Here is a 23,418-nt window from a genome sequence, read left to right as displayed (position 1 = left end):
TGGCTGACGCGTCAGTGACTTTACAGGATTTATTTTATTCTACATTTATTTTGGATAATAGGTACAATAACTATACTGGAAGTTGACTCTTGCTGAGGTAGTTTAGATGTTTGGAAATAATGATGGCAAGAGTATGGCTGTTATAGTTTCCAAGTGAATACTTGCATATTATAAACCGTGTGTTTCGCAATTTTGGATTTCTGAACACCAACACAGACTACATGGGCTGAATGATCTGTTTTGTGTTGATAATAATGGAATGATAAATTTTAGCAGTGAATTAACTTTGATTTCTACCACTGAATTTCAATGTTTTAGTTAGACTGCAATTGCAGACACAATATGTAGTCACCTCACTGCAGAAGTTTGTTCGAACAATATGACAGCTCGGTCTTTCTTCAAAGCGGTTTACTTCTGAAAAGTTGTTTTGAATTCAAGGTCAGAATACTCCAGATATACTCTAGTTATGCTTCCTCTGTGGAATGTGTTGTACTCAGCACATAAGGCACTCAATAGTTGCGAGCAAGAATACTGTGGCTTATATTCACAGCGGCATCATACAACTTCAAGTAGAGGTTGGATCTGCAGGACAGTTATTTGCAATGAATTTGTTAAAATAAATGAATTCATTCATAATCATATGCTTAGGATTAAGGGGGCCTCTCACTAAGTTCCATTTGGCATTGTGATTTAATGCATGTTTCAGAGATGTTATGGACAAGTTTTGAGGTAAAATATGGTTCTAAATTCAGGTCCCATTGATTTTCAGTAAGATTTCCTATTTTTCTTAAAGAAAAGAAACAATTTAGCGGATCCTTTTGTTCCTCTGAAGATTGCTCTGCATAGTGAACATATGCAGGACATTTCTTTGAAATGTTGTTAGCAGTGAGCGAAATGTAAACCAAAACTGAAATAAAAAATGTTTGCTGTACCATTGCAAAAAAAAAGAAATGTTGTTAGTAGACTTTAAGCTATTTTATAGATAATTTGTACTAAAGAATGAAAAATATATTTGCTTATGGTACATTAAATGTTACAGCTTTATATAATGAAAGTTTGCATTAAAAATAGAACAACCATGAAGAAGCAATATAAGTGATAGCTTCAGGAAAGCTTCTCAGTTTAACAATCTACAGAAAGAATGCCTCTGGCATTTGCTTGAATGATTTTGGTCCTGAGATAGCATTAGCAGCAAATTTTCAACCAGGATTAAACAAACAACTCTGGTGTCAAACAAAAGCTGCATCAGTATGTTTTGTCAATGATTACAGTAATTACATTCAGACATATATTTAAAGCTCTTTCACTCTATTCACATTTCATTTTGCAAGCAGATTCTTTGTTCTGCCAGCTGTGAATCTTTAGGTAATGCACTTGCTGAGTTGGAATATTTTCACTTTAAGTTCCCCTATAATGAATTCAGTAATTGTAAATAGCCACAGCAAGACAAGTCTTTTTCTATTATCAAAGGTGAACGCAAAAGGTCCAATAAAACAATTTTGAAAGAAAGATATTGAGTTTCCTTGAGCCCTGGCCCAATGTTTTTCCCTCAATCAATATCTCTAAAATTGTGAATATAAGGAAAAGTGCAGATACTGGAATTTCAAAATATAAACCTAAAGCATTAGAAACACTCAGCAGGTTGGGTGGCATCCGTGGAAAGAGAAACAGTTAATGATTCAAGTCTTATACCCTTTGTAATATTTGTGATCTTCTATGCTTTATATTTGTTGCCGTCTGCCTCACTTCCTATAAAATAACAATATGCAGATACTTATTGGATAATAGTGATCTGCCTTAATGGAGATGCAATTTTTTATACCCTAATTCCTGCTCATACTTCTGCATGACCCACAGAGCTTGATCAATGACAAACCCCTCTACTGTTTCTATTAGATCTGCTTATCCCATCTTCTCCATTTCTTCAATGTAGATTTCAGCTCCATATCTGTTTATTCCACTGTCACCAGTTGACACTTCTAGCACCTCCCCATATAATCTACAATTTTCTTCCTCCATCTCATAGATTTGGATCTACTTCAATAAAAGGTCTTTAACACTTCCTTGGTTTTGATGCCTTCCAAAATTATTTTGTTTTGGTGCCTCTCATTGTACTTACAGAACAAAAAAAAAGCAACAGCTGCTTTGTTCTAAACATGTTGCTTTTGACAGATTTGAAGCCCTGAAATGAGCTGTGGTGAAGCTTTGTCATACTGTAATAAGCTAGTCATGGTCTCATTTGCAATAATCACTCTCCACGGTGCTATAGAACCTAGAAGCTCTAGGAATTTTGGTGCTGTAAATAATTGGTACCCAGAAGACTTTGATGAACCCTGGCTTGCCCTTGCTGAGGCACAGAAAGAGGACATTCAGCCCATTTACTCTCTACTGAGTTATCCAATCAGTTCTAACTCCCTTCTCTTCTGTGGCCCTACAGCCTTTTGTTATTAGATTGACTTTATATTGGCTCTCTTTTCTTTTGCCACCTATAAATGATGATGAACAGTGATTAATTAATAACTGGGACAATTGTAGGCTGTGGATAGAAACCTGAGAACCCAGCGCAAACCCATAATCGTAGAGTTGACATCAAAAGTCTTCGGGGTCAGAATCAAATCCATGTCCCTGTGGCTATGAAGAGTAGCAGTAGCTACTGCAGTAATATACATCAAAGTTTTTGCTAGAATTCTTTTTAGTTCTTAGTTGTTCTGGAAGATTTTATTATCAACGCATGATTTACAAAAGAATATTTAATAAATGACCAGACTTGATTAACGTGGAGGAAAGAGTGACTTGGAAACAGCAAATCCTTAAAGGGAATTTGACACGTCAATGGTATGGTTACAAAGGCACTCAGCATTATTTTTTTTATTAGTCAAGGCATCAGATTATGCTACAACTGTATGAAACGCAATTTAGATCACAGCTTGAGGATTATGCACAGTCTGGATCACCACATTAGAGGAAAAATGCACTGGAAAATTTTCAAATGAGATTTGTGATGATGCTGGCAGTACTGGAATATTGTACCTTTGGGGAAAGACCGGCTAAGGTTATTTTCTTTATAAAAAGGACACAGCAAGGACCCTGAACTGAACTGTGTAACATAAAGAGAGGCCTCGATAAAATAAATAGGTAGGACCTGTTACTCCTAGTCATGAGGTTGAAGGCCAGGAAGAATTGATTTAAAACAATTAATAGAAAGAGTAAAAGACAGATAAAGAGACATGTTTCACCCAGATCTGGAGTTCACTATTAAAAGAAATGGTACAGGTAGAAACCATCATCTAAAGTAAAAGGATGTGCACTTGGGCTATGGAACTAATGCTGCTATGTGGGATTTGACTGCATTGTTTTTTTTCAATTGGGTGAATACAGCATGTTGAATATCTTCCTTTGGCATTAGAAATGTTGTTTGATTCTGTGATCTAAAGTTCTTCCTTTATTAATAGAATTTTATTAATAGAGGGAGTCTAACTGGGTATATTATGAGAAGTTGAATTGATTTCCCATAACTACTGATCAGTCACTTTAGATACTTGTCAAGTTCTGATTTATATAGTGCTACACTGTATTTCAAATGAGATGTTAAAATGAGGCTGATTCAGCCCTTAAAAGGATCTTAAAAGTTCCCATGCCAAAATCCACCCACTAACTAACATCGCTAATAAAGAATATGTGGCCCTGAGCGAAACTTTCTTTTATGAAAGTTTCATCTTTTACAATAGTTGCAGTTGGATATCTTGAAGGATGCTCCTTATACATTTTTGTTTCAATAAATTGTTTAGGTTAACCAATCCAACTAATATACAAAACTGAGGAAAAGAAAAATGGAACAGAAAACTCCCAAACATAATTGAAACAAGTATTCCTGTCTTCGGTGACTGTTTGCATGCTCATTTGAGCAGTTAGCAAACAGAATAGCCCAATTTTATTTCCGATTGCTTGATATCTGGTGGATTATTCAATAAGCCTCATTCCTGGAAATTTCAAGGCAATCCAGGATGATCTGAATATTAATGATAACTTATGTTTGGAAGTAGGTACCGAGGAGATGTCAGGGCTAAGTTTTTTATGCAGAGAGTGGTGAGTGAGTGGAATGGGCTACTGGCGACGATGGTGGAGGCGGATACAATAAAGTCCTTTAAGACGCTCCTGGATAGGTACATGGAGCTTAGAAAAATATAGGGCTATGAGTAACCTGAGGTAATTTCTAAAGTAAGTACATGTTCGGCACAACATTGTGGGCTGAAGGGCCTGTATTGTGCTGTAGGTTTTCTATGTTCTTGTCTTGTCTTGTCCATACTGCACCAACTGCCGCCACTGGGCTATAAACGTGCAGGAGCAGAGTGTGGTTCAGTGCCTTTCTCAAGGACACACACCCCGCTTCAAACTAACGACCTTCAGATTGCCAGCCCAAAGCCTTAACCATTTGGCCACGTACCAATGTTCTATAACATTAATGAATGAAATAAAGACCAGGAAAGAATTTGCCAGAAAGCTCATCATGTAGACAGAAATCGATGCTCATAATTTGTAAAATAAGTCTTGATTTTCTTGTTTTGACCACAATTTTTTCTACAATACCAATTCCCTATTGTTTGCTTTCTTCTCATGGACCTCATATTGGTGTTCAAATGTTGTGCTGTCTTTTTGCTTTTTGTTGTGAAAATCACAATGAAGTTAATGTAAATATAGAAATCATGGAATTGATTACTGTCTGGTTTGCTCCTTCTTTGGCATGAATGTGAAAGTGAACAAATGCAGAACTTTGCCATTTAATTCTTAGAAGAGAATTTATTTCTTTGTTCCTCAAAGCAGTAAGACCAATTAACATATCAGTGCCCTGGGCAGACTATGTTTTGGTTTACTGTTGTTACATGTACTGAGGTATGGTCCAAAACTTTTTTTGCATACTGTCCGTACAGATCAATTCATTACAACATTGCATTGCAGTAGTACAAGGTAGACAGTAGCAAAATGTAGAATCAAGTATACAAATATAGAGAAAGAGCAGTGCAGTGAGACAAGAAGGTGCAAGGTCAGAAGATCATAGAGTGTCAAGACAGTCTATCTTATCATACTAGGAAACCATTTAATAGTCTTAGAACAGTGGGGTAAAATTTTCCTCGAGCCTGGCTTTTGTATCTTCGGCCCAATGAGAGATGGGGGGGGCGGAGAGAAAAAGTCTGGGATGAGTAAGGGTCATTGATTATGTTGGCTGCATTACTGAGGCAGTGAGAAGAATAGACAGAAGGGAGGCTTGTTTCCATGATGTGCTGTTGTTTCCACAACTTCGTAGTTTCTTGTGGTCATATGCAGAGTAGTTGCCATGCCAAGCAGATAGGATGCTTTTTATCGTATGAAATATCAGATTTGTTTCTTGAGGAGTAAAGTTTCTTTATCTTTTGTCCTCTAGTTCCTCTTTACTCTGTGTTATTCTGCTTCACTTGCTGAAGGATTGGACAGGCACTTTGATAAAGTCCCTACAGAGTCAGCTTTTCTCGACAAGAAGGAACATAGTTGCAAAGAATTCATTTGTGTTCTGTCAGGGTCTGTCTATTTTGAACTTCCCATTTTCTTTCACTAAAGCAAACTTATATTTCATGCACTCATTAATATTGAGATCTGGCTTTGTGACTGAATGAAGCCTTTTTTTATTTTGCCGTCCAATCTTGGCATCAAACATTTTCAGTTCATGTATAACCTAGTTAAATGCAACTGAAGCCATCATCTATATTAGCCTGATAATGTACATGTACATTTAAGTCAATCTCGGAAGACTAGTGCATACTGTACTACTGTGACTTTGTCCACTTTGCATTGTTACAATCCTTTTAGCTAGCTAATGAGATTGTCAATCCAGTGACAAATTATGTCCAGCTTTTTGCAGTGCCCGCTCTACCAAGATTGCATTTACAATGCCTAAACTCATTTCATTTGGGACACTGAAAAGCAACAGAGAAGGCTTTCATCGTTTTGTATTTGAACTCAAGCAGTGTTTCTGGGTGGCAGAATGCTGCAATGCAGAAGCAATGTTGGTTGCTTTTACATGGATGAATCACATAGACCGAATAACCTTTCTTGTGTATTGTTTGGTGACCTGATGAACTCACTGACTCGTGCAGTTTCATTTTGCATTCATGACAGAATGTTTCACCTATTCATTTTTCAATGTGGTCTAACCATATACCCTTTTTGCATTTACAGTTCGAGTTGTAAAGAGCAAGCAGTGGTGTGAAATGATTCCATGTTCAGAAGGAGAAATCTGTGGTTTATTAATGAACAAGTCAGGCTGGACCTGCACGCAGCCAGGTGGTCGAATAAAAACAATAACGGTAGGCAGCTCCAAAGTTTCATATCATTAATGATGTTCAATGAATTGATTATTTGATTAGAATCTTAAAAAACATTTAAGGATTTAACCAACATATACTTTCATGCAACTTCAAAATCAAAAAGAATTAAACCTGACAAATTGTATAACAATGTTAGCATGCATTTATTCCACAGAAAATATTGAAAATATGCAAGAGAGAGGCATAGGCTGAAACATTCAATGTTAAATGAAGTACATGTTAATAATCAACAGAGGATATTTGCATATTTATCATGTCCATGGACAACTATCCAATGTAAATGCAGATGACCAGTCTTTGTTGCTCTATGAAGAATGTTGTAATACACTGAAGAATAGTGGTGGACTTGCAAATACGTTCAAAGTAAATTTATTATTTAAGTACATATATGTCAGCATGTACAGTACCACCCTGAGATTCATTTCTTGCAGACATTCACAGTAGAACAAAGAAATACAATAGAGTCAATGAAAATACAACACATAAAGAATACAATCAAAGTGCACAAGAAGACAATTTGTGCAATTACAAAAAAAAAGTTAATTAAAATATATATAATACTGAGAACATGAAGTGTATTACATATTTTGTCTGTAAATGGATGAAGGGATATTGAACCTCATTTTATCAACAGTATTGTATTGAATTTTATGCAGTATGCAGTATCTTAACTATATATTAATTACGTATTTGGTAATAATGCATTCTCTTCTGTGAGAGAGGGAAAGGATGGTGTAAACTGAAAAATAATGTATCATAAGAGGATTCAATAAAGGTCAGACAGCATTAGAAAAAGCACTGTAGAAATTTATCCATGACTTTACTGGGTTGTTGCATGGGACGTGGACCTATGTCGTCAACAGATGTCTCTTTAGCTGAACCACATCTTCTGCAAGCAGCTGACAATACCTCCAGGTCTTTCATACATGGAAATCCCAAAGTTTCTGTCACTCCAGAGGAAAATATCAGCAGTTATATGGGTAACTCTCGGTATTTTAGGAAGGAGAAGTTGAGGGAACACACACCAGTCCTCATAGAGGGATCAGCAGTGGAAAGGATGAGCAGCTTCAAGTTCCTGGGTGTCAATATCTTTCAAGGTCTGCTCTGGGCCCAACATATCGAGGCAATTACAGAGAAGGCATGACAGTGGATATATTTCATTCAGAATTTGAGGAGACTCGATATGATGGCAAAGGCATTCGCAAATATAGATATACCATGGGGAGCATTCTAATTGGTTGCAGCACCATCTAGTATGAAGGGGCCACCGTACAGGACTGGAAAAAGCTGCAGCAATTTGTAAGCTCAGCCAGCTCCATCATAGGCACTAGCCTCTCCAGCATCTAGGCCACTTTCAAAAGGCAATGCCTCAAAAAAGGTGACATCCATCGTTACGCCCACCCCTCCCCACCATCACCAAGGATATGTCCTCTTTTCCTTGTTACCATCAAAGAGGAGGTAGAGGGGCCTGAAGGCATGTATTCAATGTCTCAGGAGCAGGTTCTTCTCCACCACCATCAAATTTCTAAATGGACAATGAACCCATGTACACTACCTCATTATTATTTTTTTTCTCTTTTGCTATTTTTTGCAATACTTAATTTTATATATACATTTACCGTAAATTAGAGGTTTTTTAATTATTATGCATTGTAATGCAAAACAACAAATTTCATGTACATATCACATTATTAAATGTGATTCTGATTCTGTTGAGAACCTGGGCAATGCACAAAGCAGAATGTTGAGAAAATAAAGCTTTCGGTTAGAAGTCATTTGTGATCTGTCATGACAAGGTAATGGCATATCTGCAATTATAATCCTCAAACACAAGGGTTCCCAACTATGTGTCTATAGACCCCTTGCTTTACGGTATTGATCCACGGCATAAAAGGTTGGGGACCCCTGCTCTAACATGTTTCAAACAATGGTAAAAGCTCCTAACATCAAAGCTTTAAGAATTCAGCTGCAGAATGCTCTGTTATTGGACAAGATGTTTGATGTCAGCAGTTTATCAATGAACTTCATTTAATGCGGGTAAACAGAGTAATGAAGCAAAATAAATCACATATTTGGTGGTGGCTGGAGCGGGGTTGGGGGAGCAAAGGAAAGCGGTTACCAGAATTAGCGGAATTGATACTCATGTCAGGTTGGAGACCACCAAGGCAGAACATGAAGTGTTGCCCATTAATTTGCATTTAGCCTCAACTTGGCAGTAGAGGAGGTTGTAGACAAGTATGTTCGTGTGGTAGTGGGAATTGGATTTAAAATGGCTGGCCAACAGACCATGACTGATGCTGACAGAGCTGAGGTGCAGGATGAACTGCTTCCCCCCCCCACGCTCTGCATCAGGTCTCAACAATGTTGAGGTGGCCGCAACGGTTACAATAAATGACACCAATAAAATCGATATGAAGTGAAGTACTGCTGCACCTGGACTGTAAAGTGCCCTCAGTGGTGGTGAGTAAGGAGGTGTAGGGGCCAGATGTAATATTTGGCATGGCTGAAGGGATGACTGCCTGGAGGAGGACCAGTGCGGAGAGACAGGGAGACAAAATATGTTGGATGTATAGTCTCATGGGGTAGGAGGTAAGGATAAGGGAACTATGTTCTTGTTATGTCTGGGGGTGATGAGGTGAGAATACTTCAAGTGAATAATTAAACATACATGTATGGATATCTGTACGTTTGTTGTTTCTTTTTCCCTTCATCCTTCCTAGCATACAGAAAATAATAATTTTATTATATGGTTATCATTGGCAACTCCTTCATAATTTTGGATAATGTCCTGACACTATTTTTGTGCTTCAGTGATAATTGACAAACTTCCTCTGACAACTGGTACTGATCTGTTTATTTTCTAGATGCATTACCTTCGGCTAATTTTTTTTCTCTCCACATTTTCTGATATTGCAAGAAAAGCTACTGAATTGGAACCAGGTAGCCATAGGAACAACATCAGATGAAAGGCAGGAGAAACAAGAATGAAATCCTGCAATAAGTGCGTGGGGAGAGCAAAAAGCATCTGTCATCTTATGATGGTATCACTTCTGAAAATCTTGATCTTACCAGCCAAGCCTTTGAGATTGCAGGTTATTGTTGAAGACATTGCTAGCCAGAAAGCCAAAAATGGGGAGGGTTTTACCCCAATCCTTATATCATAAAAAAAATATGTTCACTCCATGCAAAGTCAATCAATAAGAAAAAAATCATAAAAGATTGGTGTGATAGAGCTGTGTTTCATATGTTTCCAGTACAGGTTTGCCTCAAGAACCAGATGGTTTGGGAGCATTTCTGTAATGTAGTGAGGAGTGTGGAGAGGGGAAAGCAACTCTATTTATCTGATCTGATCTGACCTAACCTAACCTGAAACCTAAATCCCTGCACTGTCCACAGAATCCACAGTGAAGTTTGTTGATACTGTGACTCAGTCTTAGTTTTCTTTTGGTCTGTAGGTAAGGTTTTGGGTACAAGGTGGAGAGCTAGGTATTAGGTTAGGGTTTACGGTGGAAGGGATGAGGGGGAGTTAGAGGTCAGGGACTGTAAATCAAGAGGCAGGGGCAAGAGTCAGTGTTCTGGGTTTGGGGATGAGTGGTCTATGGTCGAAGGCCAGCGATTCCAGAGGTCAGGTCAACAGGCACTGAGGACTGGGACCCGCGATCCCGCGATCAGTGAGTCCCAGGATGGAGGGCCATGTGAGCAGGAGACACAAGAGCAGTAACTCCTCAGGTCAGTGAATCCCACCATTGGAGGTGCATGCGAGTCTGGAGGATGAAGCCTGAAGGTCAAAGCCCAGTATGTGGCAAGTCCAGAAGTCAAGGCCCGAAGGTTCAAAGCCCTGTGATCAGTGAGTCCATGGGTAGTCAGAAGGTAGTCTGTTAGTCCGGGCTGCTGGATGGAGGTTTAAGACTGTTGTTGTAGCTTCTTGTGTTGTTCTGCTGAACTCTTCTGGGATTATGGACTTAATCAGCACAGAAATGGGCCTTTTAGCTGCCCATGTCAATGTACATATCAGCCATTCTCTGTGCGAAAACCCCCTTTATATTTTCTTTCTCTCAATTTAAAGCTGTCTCCTCTTGCTTTTGTTAACCTAACCACGGGAAAAAAGATTTTGTCCGTTTTCTGTATATCTATGCCTCATAACTTTATATGTCTTTAGTCTGGCCCTAATTCTTCATCACCATGATGGTATAGTGGTCACTGTTGCACTTTGCACCAGCGTCCCAGGTTCAATTCTGCTGCTGTCTGTAAGGGGTTTGTACATTCTCTCCATGACTGCATAGGTTTCCTCTGGGTGCTCTAGTGTCCTCCCATAGTCCAATGACGTCCAGGTTGGGGTTAGTGAGTTGTGATCACACTATGTTGGAGGCAGGAGCATGGCAACACTTGTGGGCTGCCCAGCCCAATCCCAGCACTGTGTTGGTCAATGACGTAGGCAACGCATTCACTCTTTGTCTTGATGTTCCAATATACATGGGACAAGTAAAGCTAATCTTTCAAATCTTCTTTTCTCCTTTACTCCAGAAAAAAAAAACAAGCCCATAGTAACCAATGTCCTCTAATCAAGATAACAGCTTAATAAATATGTTCTGCAATCTCTCCATTGCAACCATATCTTTCCTATAGTTTGGTGAGCAGAACTGTACACATTCATTCAGGCATGGTCTATCCAGTGTTTAATAAAGTAGTAGCATAATGTCCCAACTTTTATTTTGTTTACCCAACAAGCGAGCCATTTGTCCTATCTTCCTGTGTTACCACTCTCAGGGAATAATGGACTTGAACCCCAAGATCCCTCTGATCATCAGTGTTCCTTAGCATCCTACCATTTACTGGATATGCCTTGCATCATTCACACTGTCACGGTTCTTTCCCATATGATCTGTACCCTCCTGTAGCCTTTCATAAATGTCCTCACTGTCTACAAACCACCAACTCTCATGTCATCTGTGTCCTTACTAATTAGATCTCGTAAATGCTTTTCTAGGTAGTTAATATAAGTCACAAACTACCAGTGTCCTAGCACCAATCCCTGCAGTACACCACAGAATCAATCAGGAAAGAATCCTTCAACCACCATCCTGTCTCCTCTCACCAAAACAACTTTGGAAGTAATTAGCCACCTTAAACTGGATGCCACGTGTGTTAAAAGTCTGGACCAAACTACCACGCAGGACCTTATCACAATAATCAGACAGGAGTTCCCTACACCGAGTCAAGTTCTCCATCCCTGTGCAGAGCCTGTCTTTTCAAAAGTACACCGTCCTCATCACTCTGGGCTTTCTTCAATAATTTCCCTCCTACTGATGCACGGCTCACTGGCCTATAGTCGCATATGTGACTTACCCCTGCTCCCTGACTGAAGAAACAACATTAGCTATCCTCAGATCTTTTGGAAGCTGAGTTGTGGATTTATCAACCCTTATGCATCCTATTACAACTAACACCTTATCCTTTTTAGTAATGACTTGTCCCAGGTTATTCATGTACCTCTCCCTGATCAGTATCTTGTGCATTATTGTCCTTGGTGAATACTTATGACTATTATTTATTAAAGGGCACACCCATATTCCTATTCCTCTTTGTCACATCTGACATTCAGCTCCATTACTGCCATTCCCTCGACCATATTTACACGATTGCAATAATATCACAATTCCAGGTACTGATTCAGTTTATCTGACTTACCTGTGAGGCTCCTGGCATAAAAGTAAATGGATTTGAGCCTTCCAGCCTTCCTCGTGTTCCACTACCTGTCCACTGGACTTGCTTGATTTATTCTCTACATTTTTCTCTCCATCTGCCGTGCTGCTGATTTGCTTCTCATTTCCCTTCCAAATTAGTTTTAATTCGTCCTGTGTCAGGTGAGCAAACGTCCCTGCAAGATACCAGTCCCTTTCCAGTTCAGGTGCAACCTGTCCTTCTTGGCATGGATCCCATCTACACCAGGAGCAATCCCAGTGATCGAAGTATCTAAACCCCTTCCTCCTGCACCTCCATGCATTCATTTGCCCCATTCTCCCATTTCTATTCTCACTAGCACACAGTTTAGGGAGTAATCCTCGATAAGGACCCTAAAGGCCCTGCTTATAATCTACCGCCTAACTCCCTAAAATCAATTTGCACATCCTCATCATATTTTCTTACTCATGTTATTTTTACCATGGTATCTGGCTGTTCTCTTCTCTGTACTCAATCTGGGACTTGCTTGGGGCTGGCATCCGACTAGCAGCACACCATCCTCGAGTCTCACAGAAGCTCGTTGCCCTCATGAACGAATTCCCCATCAGTATGTTTCACGAGACTTTTCCTTGAACTGCTTGCATCTGAAACAGCTGTGGTGCCACAAACTTGGCAGCTGCTGCCTCTTTTCCTCCGAGAGGCCACCTCCCCAACAATATCGAAAGCAGTACACCTGTTTGAGAGATGAATGACCTTGGGGATTCCTGTACTATCTGCCTGTGCTTACTGTCCTTTCTGATAGTCGCCCATCTTGTTTGTTTCTGTACCTCTGGCGTGAGTAACTCACTAAACATGCTGTCTACAACGTTTTCCACATCCCCAAAAGCTCTCTAGTGAGTCTGACTATTCTACATGATCTGACGGGAGCTGCAGTTGAACACACTTTCCACATCAATGTATGATCATCAGGACCATTGTTAGTATCCCTTATCTCCCATATCCTGCTGGAGGAAGCCCCAGCTTCCAGAACCTTTAGCCCCTGTCCCTTCCCAGGAAAAATACATCTTACCTGATCAGCACTTCCCTTCTTTATGAAACTCCAATTTGATGTTTAACAGCAGTGCTTTGACCTCGCAGCCCTTCACAAAAATGGCTTCTCCCAAGATGGTCACTTCTGTCATAGTTGTCTCTCCTTTTATATCTCACAATCAACACCGATCTCGTGTGCTACCTGTCCTACCTCTTTCTGAACCTGATGAACTCAATGACTTCTATGCCCACTTTGACAGGGAGAATATTACGACAGCTATGATGGATCCCTGCTGTACCCGGTGAAACTGTGATCTCTGTCTCGGAGGCCGATGTTAGGCTCGTTAAAGAGGGAGAACCCTTGCAAGGTGGAAGGTCCCGATGGAGCACCTTGTAAGGCTCTGAAAACTTGTGCCAACCAACTGGCGGGAGCATTCAAGGACATTTTCAATCTCTCCCTGCTATGGGTGGATCACTTGCTTCAAAAAGGCAACAATTATACCAATGGCAAAGAAGAGTCATGTGAGCTGCCTTAATGACTATCGCCCAGTAGCACTCACATCGACAGTGATGAAATGCTTTGAGAGGTTGGTCATGACTAGACTGAACTCCTGCCTCAGCAAGGACCTGGACCACTGCCATTTGCCTATTACCACAATCTCAATGGTTCTCCACATGGCTTTAGACCACTTGGACAACACAAATACCTACGTCAGGATGCTGTTCATTGACTCTAGCTCAGCATTTAATACCATCATTCCCACATTCTTGATTGAGATGTTGCAAAACCTGAGCCTCTGTACCTCCCTCTGCAATAGGATCCTTGACTTTCTAACCAGAAGACCACTATCTGTTCAGATTGGTGTTAATATACCCTCCTTCCTGACGATCAACACTGGTGCACCTCAGGAGTGTGTGCGCACTGCTCTACTCTGTCTATACCCATGACTATGTGGCTAGGCATAGCTCAAATACTATTTATAAATTTACTGATGATACAACCATTGTTAGTAGAATCTCAGATGGAGATGAGAGGGCGTACCAGAGCGAGATATGTCAACTAGTGGAGTGCTGTTGCAGCAACAACATTGCACTTAACATCAGAAAGACAAAAGAGCTGATCGTGGACTTCAAGAAGGGTAAGATGAAGGAACACATACCAATCCTCATCGAGGAATCAGAAGTGGAGAGACTGAGCAGTTTCAAGTACCTGGGTGTCAAGATCTCTGAGGACCCAATATATCAATACAGCTATAAAGAAAGGCAAGACAGCATCTATACTTTATTAGGAGTTTGAAGAGATTTGGTATGTAAACAAAAACACTCAAAAACTTCTATAGATGTACTGTGGAGAGCATTTTAACAGGCTGTATCACTGTCTGAGGGGCTGGGGGGTGGGCTGAAAGAAGCTGCAGAGGGTCGTAAATTTATTTGGTTTCACCTTGGTTATTAGCCTACATAGTACCCAGGACGTCTTCAAGGAGCAGTATCACACAAAGGCAGTATCCATTATTAAGGACCCCCAGCACCCAGGGCATGCCCTTTTCTCAATGTTACCATCAGGTAGGAGGTATGGAAGCCTGAAGGCACACACTCAGCGATTCAGGAACAGCCTCTTGTCCTCTACCATCTGATTCCTAAATGGACATTGAATCTGTGAGCACTTCCTCACTTTTCAATATATATTATTTCTGTTTTTGCATGATTTTTATTCTATATACACACACAGTAGATTATTTATTTATTTTTCTTCTAAATTATGTATTGCATTGTACCGCTGCTGCTGAGTTGACAAATTTCACGACATATGCCAGTGATAATAAACCTAATTCTAATTCTGACTTTTCCCCTCTTATCTAATCTCTGCAATTTTCCACAATCTTCCCTATTTGCCTGGGATTATCTTCCACTTTGCTCGAAGGTTACAATTTTCTTTTGCTGTCTTTCATACTCAGAACCTGACCAACCTCTCGATCTACCCAACTGTGGGTTGGGATACCACTGTTAAATTCACTTGGGCCCTCTGTGTTTCTAACAGCAAGCTGAATCCCCAGTCTTTCCCTAGCTCCCTGCAAATATCAGGGTCACATCTTTTGCTTTATATGATATCTGATCAAAACTCCCTTTCCACAATTAATATAATTTTTGGTCAGCCCTGCTAAAATCAAAATGACACTGTATATTTGAGGATTTAACCTTGCTAATGGAGTGTATATGTGCACCTTACATTTTAAGGTTGTGTGCTATTAATATAGATTACTCTCAGGAACTCAAAAGAGAAGCAATTTGTCTTCACTTGAAGGATGTCATAAAGGTCACAAGTTTATATTCTCCAGTGCAGATTCACTGCAGACAAATATGAAGCACACACTGAAGAAGGCGAGCATAAACAGAAAGCAACTAAAAACAAATTCAGACGTCAGCTGATTTTGGTAATGGTTTCAAATTTTAAGAAAAAGTAAATTAATTGTTACTACTTTTCTGGATTTTGAGAGTAACTAGAGTAGACACAACACTTCTGATAATATGAAGACTTTATTATCTTAGCGATTTCAGGACTTCCAAGGACAATAAGAAATATCACTGAGATAGTCAGGGGTGACAGAATAAAAGTACCACATTCCAGCAAAGGTACCAATGTGATACTGAGTATTACTCTTAATAGGGATTTATAACACCCACTATTTTAACTCATGCCATTTTCTTCCTTTGAATATGATCTTAATTTTTCCTGAAGAATATATACCTTTTTTCCATTTACACCTTTTCCTTCTCTTCAGTCAAAAAACTCAAATATCTGGCTTAAGAGGGAACTGACCAAGAAGAGGCAAGTTGTTTGACTCTGGATAATTGTTGCCCATGATGGGAAGTCATCAGTAGATAAACCGGCAACTGAAACAACTTTCCAATATGAACAATAACCTTCTACACAAAAGTGATTCTCCCACTCTGCCAGTATGCAAGTGGCATTCTCAGGACTATGTATTTTCAAAACTTCTCCTCACATTTTAACAGAACATTATTAATAAATATGAACAATTCTGCAGATGCTTGGAATCCAAAACAAGACACCAAAGATGCTGGAGGAACTCAGCAGGGTAGGCAGCATCTATGGAAATGAATAAATAGTCGGCGTTTCAGGCCAAGACCACTGCCTGCTTCTGAAGAATACTTCTTAGGGTGAGGGCATTCAGACCATTGTCCCTTTGCTCTCTGAAATGAATAATATTGCCTTTGCTTTGCAGTCTAACAAATAGGCCATAAACTGCGACATTCATTCCTCTTTGAACTTGCAGCAGGGACCAGAGTGTTGCCTTTATCATTCCCACCACATTTGAAGAATACTAAGACAAGTATCATTCAATGGACGTACATAAATGGCAACCTAATTTATAAATGGAATGATATCTCTAACACAGAAGAATGACTATTCTGACATTGACCCCAATATTTGCCATACTTTGGAGAAATTTGTCAGCTCACATGTCGGACAAAGGATTATAGAAGCATCATGTACATTAGCTTTTATAACATCCCAGAGGGTTTTTACTGTCAACTCCTGTCAATTATCTTAAGTTCCTTTTCTGCAATTTGCAGACATCAAAGAGTTCAGGACACAGCTAAGGTGTTAAAAAATACTCTATTTTCAATCTGATCATAGAGAAAATAATTTATTGTATATTATCATAGATAACTCCCTAATAATTTTGTATGATATCCTAAATCTACTTGTGCTCATTTGGTTAATCTCCAAAACCAGTGTTACCAAAACCTCAGTTGATGAGCTTCAGCATGCAGATGGCACTTGTGTTAATGCATGTTGAAAGCTCCAAGGCATCATTGATCCTTCCACTGAAGCATTCGAGACGATTGGTCTTCCATCAACATTTACATGACCAGCATCGTCTGTGAACCTGCTGCACATCGTCACTCTTTGAAAACAGACTTTCACAGTGAGTCCCTGGAAAATATGGAACCACTTCCCATACATGTGGTACAGCCTCCTGGTTAGTGATGATACTACCACATGGAATATTTGAACATTATCACCTCAAGCATGGCACAAAATTGATGGTGTGCTGGGCAGTGTTAATACTTGCACGTCGGAGACTGGGGTTACAAACAGGAAGCATTTCAAGACGCAGGAGAAATGTCATCTAATTTGTCTTGGGAAAATCCTCCAAATTCACTGGGACAAGAAGCCAACCAATGGCAGGGTCCTCTTTCAGGCCAACATTGCCAGAACTTGCAACCACTATTATACCCAATGAACAGGCAGGTCATGTCGTTCCCAATCTGACACTCTGTTACAAGCTCCACCTCTGGAAGTGATGAATAGAGAGACACAGGGAAAAAAGAACCAAAGAATTTCTCATAGCCCTTTTGAAGAAAGGCAACAGCCTCACTGACTCTTGGGAGTCTTTGTTCCATGACTGCTCAAAGTGGAAAAGGAACATTCAAGATAGTATTGCATACCACAAGGTGATGTATCAGGAGCTTGTTCTTTTGGTTTGCTTTGGGCCTCACCTTGACAGAGGAGAAGACTGAAGACAGTCAAGTCATTGTTGTAACAGGCTTGACTGTTGAAATGACATACAACTTGATCTTGAATGCTCTTGAGCTGTTTGCTGTGCCAGTATCATAGAAAGGGATACAGTTCAGGACTGACTTAAAGTAGAAGATTTGGGATAAAGGATTGCTGTTGGGATTTCAGTGAGATATGATGTAAGTAAACATAGGTTTACTTGGTAGTTAGCAGTAGTCATGATTTGTAGTGAGGTTGCCTTGGTAATTCTGATAGTCATTGTGAAGTGGACCTAGACTTTTAGTGTTGCTTAGGTTGGTGATTAAAGATTAGCTTCATTTGTTACAGTTACGTCAAAACTTAAAGTGAAATGAATTTTTTTTTGTCAAATCAAATCAGAAAGGGTTGTTCTAAGCAGTCTACAAATGTCATCATGTTTCTGGTGTTGGCTAAGCATGCCACAAATCCCTAACACTAACCATGTGTCTTTGAAATGTAGGAGGAGACCAGAGCACCCGGAGGAAGCTCACATGATTACAGAAAGAATGTGCATGTTCCTTACCAAGAGTGGAACGAACTGAACCCTAATCTGACAGCTGGCACTATAGAGCATTGTGCTAACCACTACAGTGTCGTCCCTGTAGGTGGAGGATGGTGGCTTATGAGGTTTGGGCAGGTAGCATGTTGGTGGTGGGGATGCAGTGATCTGCAGGTGTTTATGGATGGGGATTGTGCACTCGTGATCAATAGTGTGGTTGGTTCAGTCGATCAGTGAGCCGGTTCAAGTCTAACAAAAATAGCAAGCTTGAATGTTGGTGTTACTCTGCGATTTTCTGCACGGGTTGTGTAATCAATGTAAAGCCAGACAGCTACCGTATCTAGCTTAGAGAGAACTGACCTGAATTGGGAAACAGCATTATACTGGAATCTATTCAGGCCATATCAGGTCGTATGGAATGGTTTATTGGGTGCTGAGAGCCCTGTTTGTGGATAGATTAGAGGCTTTGGCCTAAGTGGCCTGTATGGACTGCACTGCACATTTCAATATTTGGAAGTGGTAACTGGTTATGCTTTATGCTCTGCTGAAAGCCACTATGCATATATGAGATCCCCTATGCATTTACATATAGGATCCTAAATGAAAAATATGGATTTGATTCAGTTAACAATGTTTTACCTTTTATTTAAATTGGATTACAGTACATCGTGCACAAAGCATGGTGCTGTCCAATCTAGTGATAGTGATGTTATCCCTTCGTATTATAAATTGTCATACTGCAATTTTTCACCTAACTAAATTTGATTGATTCACCTACATTTCTATTCACATATAACTGAATTGGTACTCCATAACTTAAACTATGTAACATTGGAAATATTCATCAATGTGAAGTGATTTAAAGACAAACTTTCAAATATTGGGAGAGATTTTCTAATAGAATTCAGGCTGATTAAACTGGTGACTTAAGGTATCTTATGGATAGGGGAATCAAGGGATGTGGGGACAAGGCAGGAACCGGGTATTGATAGTAGATGATCAGCCATGATCTCAAAATGGTGGTGCAGGCTCGAAGGGCCGAATGGTCTACTTCTGCACCTATTGTCTATTGTCTATTGACTAGAAAATGGGTGATATGATTTACTGTCAGTTTTGTGCATGTGCCAAAGTTGAAATTTACTTCTGTACTTGGCAGTTCAGTGCACTAAAACCAGCAGAAATTGTAAACTCCTGTAAGATGCTATTTGGATTTGTCTTTAACTTACTCCTGTTTTGTATGTAAGAGCTGATGGAAGGGAGGCACATTTCCAGTGAAGTGACTTGCTGACCAATCAAATATATTGTGAAAGCAGGGCTTTTTGATCATGTTTCTTTTTAATACATTATAACCAGTGATTGGAAAATTAGGATTGTTCTGTATACAATGCCATTATATACAAATGCTGGCTGGACATATCGTGCACTTATGGTGGACATTCATAGAATTCATCTGGAGATAAAGTCTGGCAGACCAGGCCAGAGACAGGAGGTTGGAGGCCCGTTTTCTGCAAGTCTGGCAGACCAGGCCAGAGAGTGGTGGTAGAAAGTCCACTATCAGTGAGATTGAGATTCCAGGGCCAAGGACTGAAGGCCCTGAGGTGATCTGTCCTGAGGCTGGAAGTCTGGCTGCGTTAGTGGGTGAGATGATGGGATAAAGTTTTGTTTTACTGTTGTTTTCTTGTTGTTGCTGCTGTTGCTTGCGCTGTTCTGTGTTCTGTATTGTCTTGTTGCTGTGTTGAACATTGTGGGCATGCTGTACTGATGCCAGAATGTGTGGGGTCACTTGCAGGTTCTCCCAAAACATCCTTGGTCGTGTTGGTTGTTAATGCAAGTGACACATCTCTCTGTTATAGCTTTCGATGTACAACTGATAAATAAATCTCAATCAGAATTGGTCCAATATGTCCCAGAGTATCTTAAATGTATCTATTTTAATACTAGGAGCATTGTAAGAAAGGTGGATGAGCTTAAAGTGTGGATTGATACCTGGAATTATGATGTTGTAGCTATTAGTGAAACATGGTTGCAGGAAGGGTGTGATTGGCAACTAAATATTCCTGGATTTAGTTGCTTCAGGTGTGATAGAGTAGGAGGGGCCAGAGGAGGAGGTGTTGCATTGCTTGTCCGAGAAAATCTTATGGCGGTGCTTTGGAAGGATAGATTACAGAGCTCCTCTAGGGAGGTTATTTGGTTGGAATTGAGGAATGGGAAAGGTGTAGTAACACTGATAGGAGTGTATTATAGGCCACCTAATGGGGAGCGTGAGTTGGAAGAGCAAATAAGGAGATAGCAGATATTTGTAGTAAACACAAGGTGGTGATTGTGGGAGACTTTAATTTTCCACACATAGATTGGGAAGCTCATTCTGTAAAAGGGCTGGATGGTTTAGAGTTTGTGAAATGTGTGCAGGATAGTTTTTTGCAACAATACATAGAAGTACCGACTAGAGATGGGGCAGTGTTGGATCTCCTGTTAGGGAATGCGATAGATCAGCTGACAGATGTATGTGTTGGGGAGCACTTCGGGTCCAGTGATCACAATAGCATTAGCTTCAATATAATTATGGAGAAGGACAGGACTAGACCAAGAGTTGAGATTTTTGATTGGAGAAAGGCTAACTTTGAGGAGATGCGCAGGGATTTAGAGAGAGTGGATTGGGTCAAGTTGTTTTATGGGAAGGATGTAATAGAGAAATGGAGGTCATTTAAGGGTGAAATTATGAGGGTACAGAATCTTTATGTTCCTGTTCGGTTGAAAGGAAAGTTTAAAGGTTTGAAAGCGCCATGGTTTTAAAGGGATATTAGAAACTTGGTTCGAAAAAAGAGGGATGTCTACAATAGATATAGGCAGCATGGAGTAAAGGAATTACTCGAGGAATATAAAGAATGTAAAAGGCAACTTAAGAAAGAGATTAGAAAAGCTAAAAGAAGTTACGAGTTTGGTTTGGCAAATAAGGTGGAAGTAAATCCGAAAGGCTTCTACAGTTATATTAAAAGCAAGAGGATAGTGAGGGATAAAATTGGTCCCTTAGAGAATCAGGGTGGTCAGCTATGTGTGGAGCCGAGGGAGATGGGAGAGATTTTGAATGATTTCTTCTCTTCGGTATTCACTAAGGAGAAGGATATTGAATGGTGTAAGGTGTGGGAAACAAGTAAGGAAGTTATGGAACCTATGACAATTAAAGAGGTGGAAGTACTGGCGCTTTTAAGAAATTTAAATGTGGATAAATCTCCGGGTCCTGACCGGATATTCCCCAGGACCTTGAGGGAAGTTTGTGTAGAGATAGCAGGAGCTCTGACAGAGATCTTTCAGATGTCATTAGAAACGGGAATTGTGCCGGAGGATTGGCGTATTGCTCATGTGGTTCCATTGTTTAAAAAGGGTTCTAGAAGTAAGCCTGGCAATTATAGACCTGTCAGTTTGACATCAGTGGTGGGTAAATTAATGGAAAGTATTCTTAGGGATAGTATTTATAATTATCTGGATAGACAGGATCTGATTAGGAGTAGCCAGCATGGATTTGTGCGTGGAAGGTCATGTTTGACAAACCTTATTGAATTTTTTGAAGTAGTTATGAGGAATGTTGACGAGGGTAAGGCAGTGGATGTAGTCTATATGGTCTTCAGCAAGGCCTTTGACAAAGTTCCACATGGAAGGTTAGTTAAGAAGGTTCAGTTGTTAGGTATTAATGCTGGAGTAATAAAATGGATTCAACAGTGGCTAGATGGGAGTTGCCAGAGAGTAGTGGTGGATAATTGTTTATCGGGATGGAGGCCGGTGACTAGCGGGGTGCCTCAGGGATCTGTTTTGGGCCCAATGTTGTTTGTAATATACATAAATGATCTGGATGATGGGGTGGTAAATTGGATTAGTAAGTATGCTGATGATACTAAGGTAGGAGGTGCTGTGGATAATGAGGTGGGTTTTCAAAGCTTGCAGGGAGATTTATGCCGGTTAGAAGAATGGGCTGAACGTTGGCAGATGGAGTTTAATGCTGAGAAGTGTGAGGTTCTACATTTTGGCAGGAATAATCCAAATAGAACATACAGGGTAAATGGTAGGGCATTGAGGAATGCAGTGGAACAGAGAGATCTAGGAATAACAGTGCATAGTTCCCTGAAGGTGGAGTCTCATGTAGATAGGGTGGTGAAGAAGGCTTTTGGAATGCTGGCCTTTATAAATCAGAGCATTGAGTACAGAAGTTGGGATGTAATGTTAAAATTGTACAAGGCATTGGTAAGGCCAAATTTGGAATATTGTGTACAGTTCTGGTCACCGAATTATAGGAAAGATATCAATAAATTAGAGAGAGTGCAGAAACGATTTACTAGGATGTTACCTGGGTTTCAGCACTTAAGTTACAGAGAAAGGTTGAACAAGTTAGGTCTCTATTCATTGGAGTGTAGAAGGTTGAGGGGGGATTTGATCGAGGTATTTAAAATGTTGAGAGGGATAGATAGAGTTGACGTGAATAGGCTGTTTCCATTGAGAGTAGGGGAGATTCAAACGAGAGGACATGATTTGAGAGTTAGGGGGCAAAAGTTTAAGGGAAACACGAGGGGGTATTTCTTTACTCAGAGAGTCATAGCTGTGTGGAATGAGCTTCCTGTAGAAGTAGTAGAGGCCAGTTCAGTTGTGTCATTTAAGGTAAAATTGGGTAGGTATATAGACAGGAAAGGAGTGGAGGGTTATGGGCTGAGTGCGGGTAGGTGGGACTAGGTGAGATTAAGAGTTCGGCACGGACTAGGAGGGCCGGAATGGCCTGTTTCCGTGCTGTGATTGTTATATGTTATATAATATTATATGACTCATAATCAAAAGAGATTCATATATATCAATACCAGAAAAATAAATATTTGTTGAATATTCTGATTATTTATAAATATAACCATGCATTATTTAGTAACCCGCTTCCAGCTTTATTTTTCCCTTGATGTATGTTTTTCTGATAGCACCATTTGTACATCAGCCCTTCTACTCAGTTTACAATTGCTTCTAAAGCTTTCTTTCAGTTCAATTCTACTATCTGGAGCTCTTTCCTAACAATCTGCACCTTGATTTTCATCTCCCTTTCTGGAGGAATGTTTGACTGTTAGGTTTTCTATATAAAAGGTGTCTTAGACCATTGCTTTATGTTAATGGTGTAGTTTTTTGATGGTTGTTTTGTTCTCTGGATGTAGAACTATCAGAAGCTGACAGACCCAGGACCTTAAATCGACTCAAAGGCTGTCATTTATTTACTCATTTATTTTTACTTATTGAGATACAGCATGGGATAGGCCCTT

The 23,418-nt window shown here is 39.9% G+C and overlaps 1 protein-coding gene across 1 annotated transcript in view; it reads left to right on the top strand.

The window, feature by feature from the left end:
- Positions 1-23,418, top strand: part of LOC140717184 (chemokine-like protein TAFA-5) — a 677,422-nt gene that overhangs the window by 234,779 nt on the left and 419,225 nt on the right. The window contains exon 3 of the mRNA XM_073030476.1: positions 6,211-6,338. Coding sequence (XP_072886577.1) covers positions 6,211-6,338 — 128 coding nt within the window. The remainder of the gene's footprint in view (positions 1-6,210; positions 6,339-23,418) is intronic.

This window comes from Hemitrygon akajei, chromosome 27 (genome assembly GCF_048418815.1).
Source record: "Hemitrygon akajei chromosome 27, sHemAka1.3, whole genome shotgun sequence".
Lineage (NCBI taxonomy): Eukaryota > Metazoa > Chordata > Chondrichthyes > Myliobatiformes > Dasyatidae > Hemitrygon > Hemitrygon akajei.
This window is presented reverse-complemented; position numbering and strand designations above follow the sequence as displayed.